The sequence below is a fragment of the Macaca mulatta genome, chromosome 19 (assembly GCF_049350105.2).
Source record: "Macaca mulatta isolate MMU2019108-1 chromosome 19, T2T-MMU8v2.0, whole genome shotgun sequence".
NCBI classification, from domain to species: domain Eukaryota; kingdom Metazoa; phylum Chordata; class Mammalia; order Primates; family Cercopithecidae; genus Macaca; species Macaca mulatta.
Genome location: NC_133424.1, coordinates 59,110,975 through 59,119,159, shown reverse-complemented (window position 1 = coordinate 59,119,159; position 8,185 = coordinate 59,110,975). Strand labels below are relative to the sequence as shown.

The 8,185-nt window shown below is 56.8% G+C and overlaps 1 protein-coding gene across 1 annotated transcript; it reads left to right on the top strand.

The window, feature by feature from the left end:
- The first annotated feature begins 203 nt into the window (after positions 1–203).
- Positions 204–5,508, top strand: GNG8 (G protein subunit gamma 8). Its single transcript, XM_028838926.2, has 4 exons — positions 204–796; positions 3,171–3,433; positions 4,839–4,965; positions 5,320–5,508. Exons 3-4 carry the CDS (start codon positions 4,882–4,884, stop codon positions 5,446–5,448), a joined length of 213 nt encoding a protein of 70 aa, XP_028694759.1. The 5' UTR covers positions 204–796; positions 3,171–3,433; positions 4,839–4,881; the 3' UTR covers positions 5,449–5,508.
- The last annotated feature ends 2,677 nt before the right edge of the window (positions 5,509–8,185 follow it).

Genomic DNA, 8,185 nt, shown 5'->3' with positions numbered 1-8,185 from the left:
GTGAAAACCGAGTTAGGGTGGGCTGACCACAGTAAAGACGCTCCTCCCCACCTCCACCTCTTCCTAGGGCTCCCGCCTTGTCCAGGTCCAGAAGGAACCCCAAGCCCCATCCATCGGGACACGCCCCCAGGTACACCGAGGGACACGCCCCTTAGAAACCCCGCCCCGGACCCCTCCCCTTCGGTCGCGCCTCTGCAGGCCCCGCCTCCGTCGTCGGGTCCCCACTGGAAGGCGCCCTCTGCGCATCTCTTTGTCTCTCTGGCCGCCTCTGCCTCCATCTCTGTGTGTCTGTGTCTTCGTCCCTGTCTCTGACTCTGCGTTTCGGCTTGGGTGTCTCTCTGCTACCCCCTGTCTCTCTGTGTCCTGTCTGTCTCTGCCTCTCGTGTCTCTCTCTCTGCAGCGCCCTCCCCGTCTCTGCCTCTCTGAGTCCCTAGCTCGCTCACTCTCTTAATCTGTGTCCCTATAGCCCCCTGCGTCTCTCTGACTCTCCCTGCATCTCCCTCCCCTGTCTGTGAATTTCTCAGCGTCCATTTCCTGTCCTCTCCCTCCGGTCCCTGGCTCCCTGCCGTGCTTCCTCTGGTCCCGAGTCTCCCCTTCATCTTCCGCCGGGCCCTCCTCCCTGTGGCCACCTCCTCCTGTAGTCTCGCGGGGCAGGGTGGGCGCCTGGGCGTGCTGCGCGCGCCCTCATGTGGCCGGCAGGGGCTGCGTGTGAGCGCCGAAAGGGGAGTGCTGGGGAGCGGGGGACGCTGGTGTTCGCGGTGACACTGGGAAATGGCGTGTGACACCTGGAGGCTGTGTGAGTGTGGACTGCAGGGAGACGGCGCGTGACATCTGGAGAGTGTGTGAGTGTGCACTGCCGTGATGGTGTGTGACTCCAGGAGATCTGCGAGTGTGTACTGCTGTGAGATGGTGTGCGACGCCAGGACACTGTGTGAGTGTGGACTGCCGGGAGATGGTGTGCAATGGCAGGAAACTGTGTGAGTGTGGACTGCCGGGAGATGGCGTTCGACATCTGGAGAGTGTGCGAGTGTGTACTGCCGTGATGGTGTGTGACTCCAGGAGATCTGTGTGTACTGCTGTGAGATGGTGTGTGACGCCAGTAAACTGTGTGAGTGTGGACTGCTGGGAGATGGTGTGTGATGCCAGAACTAGGACACCATGAGTGTGTACTGCCGTGGTGTATTGGTGAGATGGTGTGTGGTGCTGGGAGTCTGTGTGTGACTGATTGATGTGAGATTATGTGCGACAAGGAGAGACTGAGTGGGACTGCGTATGTCAGAGATGACATGTCGCTGACAGTGACACTGTAAAATTACTGGTGATGCTGAGAGATTGTGGGTGACTGTGTGTGCTGATGAAAGGTTGTGTGTGATCGGGTGTGGGAGAGACACTCTTTGGGGCTCTGTATGGGACATTGAGAGACCATATGTGGGAGTGAGAGATTGTGTGTGACGGTGCGTGTGAGGGGGCAGTGTGTGTGGCTGTGTGCAACATGGTGAGCATATGGTGCTGTGTGTGTCACACAAGCAGATTCTGTGTGAGAGGGAGTGAGGCTGATGACTGGCGTACACTGAGAGGTGGTGGACAGGTGTCATGGGAGGCACACAGAAGGCGTCTCATGAGATGGGACAGACGGAATGAGCGTCAGTCTTTGTCGGCCGCACTGTGTGTGGCTTGTGAAAAAGTGCATGATCCGGGCACATTGCTGCAATCCCAGCACTTTGGGGGGCTGAGGCAGGAGGATCCCTTGAGGCCAGGACTTTGAGACCAGCCTGGGCAACATAGGGAGACCCCTCCCTACGCTGTCTCTACCGAAAAAAAAAATAAAAGAAATTCGCCAGGCGTGGTTATGCACCTTTGTGGTCCCAGCTACTCGGAGGCTGAGGTGAGAGGATCGCTTGAGCCTGGGAGGTGGAGGCTGCAGTGAGCTAAGATCATGCCACTGCACTCCATCCAGCCTGGGTGACAGAGAGAGACCCTGTCTCAAAAAGCAAAACAAAACTGTGTGACTATGTGTGACACTGAGCTCGTGAGAGATGGCAGCGTTGTGACAGTGCATGCGAGTGTGCGGCTGTGCAGGGCACTCAGAAGCAAGAGTGTGAGGGAGGCCTTGTGTGTAGAAGGCAAGAGATGATGGAGAGGCGGGAGTGAGTGTGTGAAACGCTGCGAGATTGTGTGGGACTCTGTGAGACACTGAGCCATCGTGGGTAGCTAGGTATGACACCAGGAGATGGGGCGCGTGTGTGTGACAGGGACAGACTGTGTATGGAGGGAATGTGTCAGATGCGTGTGACACCAGGAGACTGTGTGAGAATGTGTGTGGCCTTCCATGGGTGTCACTGGACAGGCAACTGGGTGTTACTATGAAATACTATAAAACAGTGTGTACTTGACAGGTTGCATGGGTAACTGCATGCCATTATGAGACACAGAAAGTGTGAGACTGGGACAGGGTGTGAAACTGAGAGAGAAGTTTAAATGGCATGCAAGGCCAGGCGCGGTGGCTCACACCTGTAATCCCAGCACTTTGGGAGGCCGAGGCGGGTGGATGACCTGAGGTCAGGAGTTCGAGACCAGCCTGGCCAACATTGTGAGACCCTGTCTCTACAAAAAATGCAAAAATTAGCCGGGAGTGGTGGCAGGCACCTGTAATCCCAGCTACTCAGGAGGCTGAGGCAGGAAAATGGCTTGAACCCAGGACGCGGAGGTTGCAGTGAGCCGAGATCACATCACTGCACTCCAGCCTGGGCAACAGTGAGACTCAGTCTCAAAAAAAAAAAAAAAAAAAAAGGCATGCAAATGTGTGTGACATTTGGAGACATTATATGTGACACTGTGGCAAACTGCTGGTACGTTTGGGGCTCTGAGATAATTTATCCGATGTGTAGCCCTTGGGGCTGCCATTGGTGGTGACTGTGTGTGGCATTTGGGGCGACCGTGTGAGGTTGTGTTGAGCAAGGTCATTTGTGAGGTTGTGTGGTGCTACCATGTGACAGGGCAAGACAGTTTGTGTCTGTGTGAGGGACAGTGAGCATGAGGCTGGGGGGTGACACTGAGGTGGCGAGTGTGGCTGAGTAAGAGGCTCTGTGGGACACACTGGAGAGGTTTGTGTGACTGTGGATTAAATGCACCGAGGCCGGGGACCCACCTAGACAGACTGTCTTTTCTAGTGAAGGTGAGAGAGGCACAGAGTCCCACAAGAGGACAGCAGCGGCAGAGACACAGGGAGAGGGACAAAGATAGGACTGACAGACAAGAGAGAGGGCCCAGAGAGGCAGCCCCAAGGCGGCGGGGCGGCGGGGAAGGTGGCTCCCGGAGGAGGCGGGTCCGTAGGGCCTGCGCCCCAGGGGAGGGGGCGGGGCGGGCCGGAGGGACCCAGACGCTGCCTCCCAGCCTCTGTCACCGCCACCAGCCCGGCCCAGAGCAGCAACAGGTAGGAAGCTCCGGTCTCGGCCCCACAGCTGGTCCCTTTGCCTGCTCCGTGGCCACCGTCTCTTCGCCTGAGAATGATTGAATGAATGAGTGAATGAGTGAGTGAATGAATTCTTCTACGTCTTCATCAGCCTGTCTCTCGCTTTGTTCCTCTCTCCCACTTTCTGGTTCCATCTCTCCCCAACCCCTCCATCGCCCTCTCTTTCCTTCCCTTCTTGCCTCTGTCCCTCTATCTCCTCGTCTCTGTCCCTTTATCCCCTTGGTGTCTCTCTGCTCTTTCCTCCATCCCCCCTTCCTCCATTTCCCCTTCTCTCTCCTTTCTCCCTCCCTCCATCACCCCATCCTCTCCCACCCCATCCGTCCATCTCCTCCATTCTCTCCCATCCCACACCGCCTCCCTCCATCTCTCCATCCTCTTCCACCCCATCCGTCCATCTCCTCCATTCTCTCCCATCCTACACCACCTCCCTCCATCTCTCCATCCTCTTCCACCCCACACCTCCTCCCTCCATCACCCCATTCTCTCCCACCCCATCCGTCCATCTCCTCCATCCTCTTCCACTCCACACCCTCTCCCTTCATGTCCCCATTCTCTCCCACCCCACACCCCCTTCCTCCACCTCCCCTGCTCTGTCCCCTCGGTCCCTTTGTCCCCTCGGTGCCAGTTGCCTTGTATCACCCTGTTCCTTGCTCCCCCCTTCATTTGTCCCTCTATTTTCTCCTCCATCACTTCATTCCTTCCCCAGTCTCTCCCTCTCTCTATTCCTCCCCGTTTCTTCATTTCTCCAGTGCCTCAGTCTCTCCCTCCATTACTTTGCCTCTGTCTCTGCGCGCCCCGTTGTCCTTCTGTCCACCCGATAGGCCTCTCCTCGGTTGGGCTCCCCCAACCCTCTCCCCTGGCTGCTAATGAGCAGAGGAGCCTTTGAGGTGGCCAGGGCTGGAGTGGGGGGGCTCCCTGAGGGGGGCGGAGGGGGCAGCTGCTGCCAAGGCCCTAATGAGTCCCCCTCTGTGCCCCTCCCGCCGCGATCTTAATTCCCAGTTCTCCCTGGAGCCACTGCTAATTGGCCTGAGGAGGGGCCCCCCTCCTGGCTCTTGCTCTGCCCCCGGGGGGTGAGGACACCTGGATTCTGATCCAGCACCTGTGGCCCTGTCCTTCTGTCTCAGCCTCCCATCTGTGCGCCCCTCCTTCCCTCCCTCGCCCCTCCCCGTTCTCTCCCACCTGCCTTAGGTACCTCCATCCGTGCACCCCTGCATCGCTCCTCTTGTTCCTGTCCCCCTCATCTGTCCCTCCCTCCACCAGCCCCTGGCCACCCCATTCGCGCGCCCTTCCACCCTCGCACCTGTTACCGGGTCCGTCTCCTCACCCCCGCCTCGGGACCCAAACGTATCCTCACCTACTCCCACAGCCTCAACTCCTGCGCGTCTTTTAACCCCTTCCCCGCCGCAACCATGTCCAACAACATGGCCAAGATTGCCGAGGCCCGCAAGACGGTGGAACAGCTGAAGCTGGAGGTGAACATCGACCGCATGAAGGTGCTGGGTCAGGGTAGGGAGCAGGGCGGGGATTCTGGGCCTGCGGTCTGTCCCGGGCTGTGTCGGCCGGGAGCCATAGTGCAAGGATGCACCTGGGAAGAGGGCTGGGCAAGGGGCGGGGCAGGGCAGGAGGAGGGGCCAGGACGAGGGGCGGGGCAGGACAGGAGGAGGGGCCAAGACGAGGAGGGGGCAGGACAGGGGAGGGGCCAGGACGAGGGTCGGGGTAGGACAGGGGGAGGGGCCTGTATGAGACGGGGCAGAGTGGGAGGAGGGGACCGGGCAAGAGGCGGGGCCTAAGTGGGCGGCTCTGAGGAGCCGAGCAGGGCGGTGACATCTCCACCCGGGTGCTCGCAGGTGTCCCAGGCAGCAGCGGAACTCCTGGCTTTCTGCGAAACGCATGCCAAAGATGACCCGCTGGTGACGCCAGTACCCGCCGCGGAGAACCCCTTCCGCGACAAGCGCCTCTTTTGTGTTCTGCTCTGAACCCTCCAGACAGCTTACCCTCCCCTGCCAAAGTATGGATCCAATAAACTTGGTAACTGTGGTAGTGCCTGTGCTTTCAGGGAAACTGAGGTACGCACAGAGCTTGGGGCCACCGTGGGGGAAGCTGTGTCCGTTCTCATTCCTTCTGAGTGTGTGTGTTGGGGGTAGGGGTGGACGTGGAGTGAGTATGACTCCACCAAAGCCTCAGAGGAGATGAGTATTCAGTGCTGTCTCCTCCACGATCGATCCTGAACTTAATGGTCCCGACGGCCCCAGAAGGCAGCTGACTACTTGTATGATACCCATGAGGAAACTGAGCCAAAGGAAGTCCTTTATTCAGAGTCGCAAAGCTAGGAGGTAACAGAGCGCTGACGGGGGTACTCCAGTACTCCCTGAACCCCTCCACTAGCCTCTCTCCTCCCCACTGGGTTGGGCATTCTTAGGGTCCCCAGTCCCCATCCCACACTTCTCACCCCCTGAACGACTTCTTTTTTCACACCTGGTTTCCCTGTACCGCAGGCCCGCTTCTGTCCTAAAGTCCTGCACTTTTTCTCTGCTCACTCGTTCATTCATTCGTTCACTCATTAACTCTTCCAAACACTCCCTGATACCTACTTTCTGACCAGCGTTGGGCAATGCTAGGGACATGGCTGTGACCAAGACAGCCCTGGCTCTGCCCTGCCCTCTTGGGGCTCAGAGTCCAGTGGGAGAGAAAGACCTGTCCCCAGATGGTAAAAACCCAGAGTGGGCAGTGCTGAGTCGGGGAGTGCAGAGGGAACTCCTGACTCAGCTTGGAGGTAAGTGTGCTTCCTGGAGGAGGTGACATCTCAGCTGGAACATGGTGGTAATAAAACTTGGGGACTCAGAGAAGAGAGAAACATGGCTAGAGGGAGGGAGAGGAAATAAAATAATGAGTACATTCCTTCATCCTTCCTTTATTTTGTCATTGTTCTGGAGATACAGGGGTGACTGTGACGGCCCTGGTTCTTGCCCTCTGTTTTCCAATTCACATACTACTGGCCTGCAGGACATATGTAGCTTGCAGATATATATATATGTAGAGAGAGAGGAGATAAAGAGAAAGACAGAGAGAGAGAGTCTCACTCTGTCACCCAGGCTGGAGTGCAGTGGCACAATCTCGGTTCACTGCAACCTCCGCCTCCCAGGTTCAAGCAATTCTCCTGCCTCAGCCTCCCAAGTAGCTGGGATTACAGGCATGCACCACCACGCCCAGCTAATTTTTGTATTTTTAGTAGAGGCGGGGTTTCACCATGTTGGCCAGGCTGGTCTTGAACTCCTGACCTCAAGTGATCCGCTCGCCTCAGCCTCCCAAAGTGCTGGGATTACAAACATGAGACACCTGCCCGGCCACAGTTAAATTTTTATGGCTTTACGTGATGTTTAAAGATGTTCTTGACTTGGCTGCCAAATTGAAAAACACAGATATTTGACATCAAAGTCCATATTTCTCTGGAATTGCAGTCTTCTCTGAAATTGTAAGGTCTGGTGACTCACAGGCTGTAAGACAGGGCCTGGGTTTTCCAGCTCACCAAAATCCCCACCATGCCCTATGGTCTCCTGGTCAAGGAAGCTGGGGACCAGTCGCCATTTAACCTGAAGCCTGTGTCGGGGGCTTCTTACAGAGGAATGAGAAATAAAATGGCCGGGCGCAGTGGCTCACGCCTGTAATCCCAGCACTTTGAGAGGCCGAGGTGGGCAAATCACTTGAGGTCAGGAGTTCAAGACTAGCCTGGCCAACATGGTGAAACCCCATCTCTACTAAGAAGACAAAAGTTAGCTGGGAATGGTGGCACGAACCTGTAATCCCAGCTACTCGGGTGGCTGAGGCAAGAGAATTGCTTGAACCTGGGAGGTGGAGGTTGCAGTGAGCCAAGATCACACCACTGCACTCCAGCCTGGGCAACAGAGCAAGACTCCATTTCAAAAAGAAAAAAAGAAAAGAAAAGAAAAATAAAAAGTTCTGTGTCTCCATTGAAAATGGGGAGGGCTGGGCGCGGTGGCTCATGCCTGTAATCCCAGCACTTTGGGAGGCCGAGGTGGGCAGATCACGAGGTCAGGAGATCGAGACCAACCTGGCTAACACAGTGAAACACTGACTCTACTAAAAATACAAAAAAAATTAGCCAGACGTGGTGGTGGGCACCTGTAGTCGCAGCTACTCAGGAGGCTGAGGCAGGAGAATGGCATGAATCTGGGAGGCGGAGCTTGCAGTGAGCCGAGATCACGCCACTGCACTCCAGCCTGGGCGACACAGCAAGACTCCGTCTCAAAAAAAAAAAAAAGAAAATGGGGAGAATGCAGGCCAGGGAAGCTGTGGGTTTGGCCAATTAGTTTATCTGGTTGGTCCAAGGGCCTGAGGATCACTCCCTCTCCTCTCCCTCATCTCCTCTTATCTTGTCTAATACTCAGGCTCCCCAGCTCGTGGCTGGTGGAGGCTGGACCCTGGGTCTGGCTGGAGGTGGCTTGCTGGGCCTCCCCTCCACAGGGGGAATGTGCACAAGTCTGCTCCATTATTCACACTGGATTAGGGTCCCCCGGGTGCCTAGTCTGAGTCTCCTGTAGGATCCAGGCAGGAGCGTCTGTAATTACATCTCCCTCCTGCTTCCCACCGCCGAGCCTGCTTGGCTCGGGCCTGGTTGCATCATGTCTGTGGGAGCCCCGGGGGAGACGGGGGACAGGGAGTGAGCCAGAGATGAGCTAGGGTGTGGAGGAGGAG

Coding starts and splice junctions, on each gene's coding strand:
- GNG8 (XM_028838926.2), top strand. CDS start 4,882: ATGTCCAACAACATGGCCAAGATTGCCGAGGCCCGCAAGACGGTGGAA. Junction 4,966..5,319: donor TGAACATCGACCGCATGAAG/GTGCTGGGTCAG, acceptor GGGTGCTCGCAG/GTGTCCCAGGCAGCAGCGGA.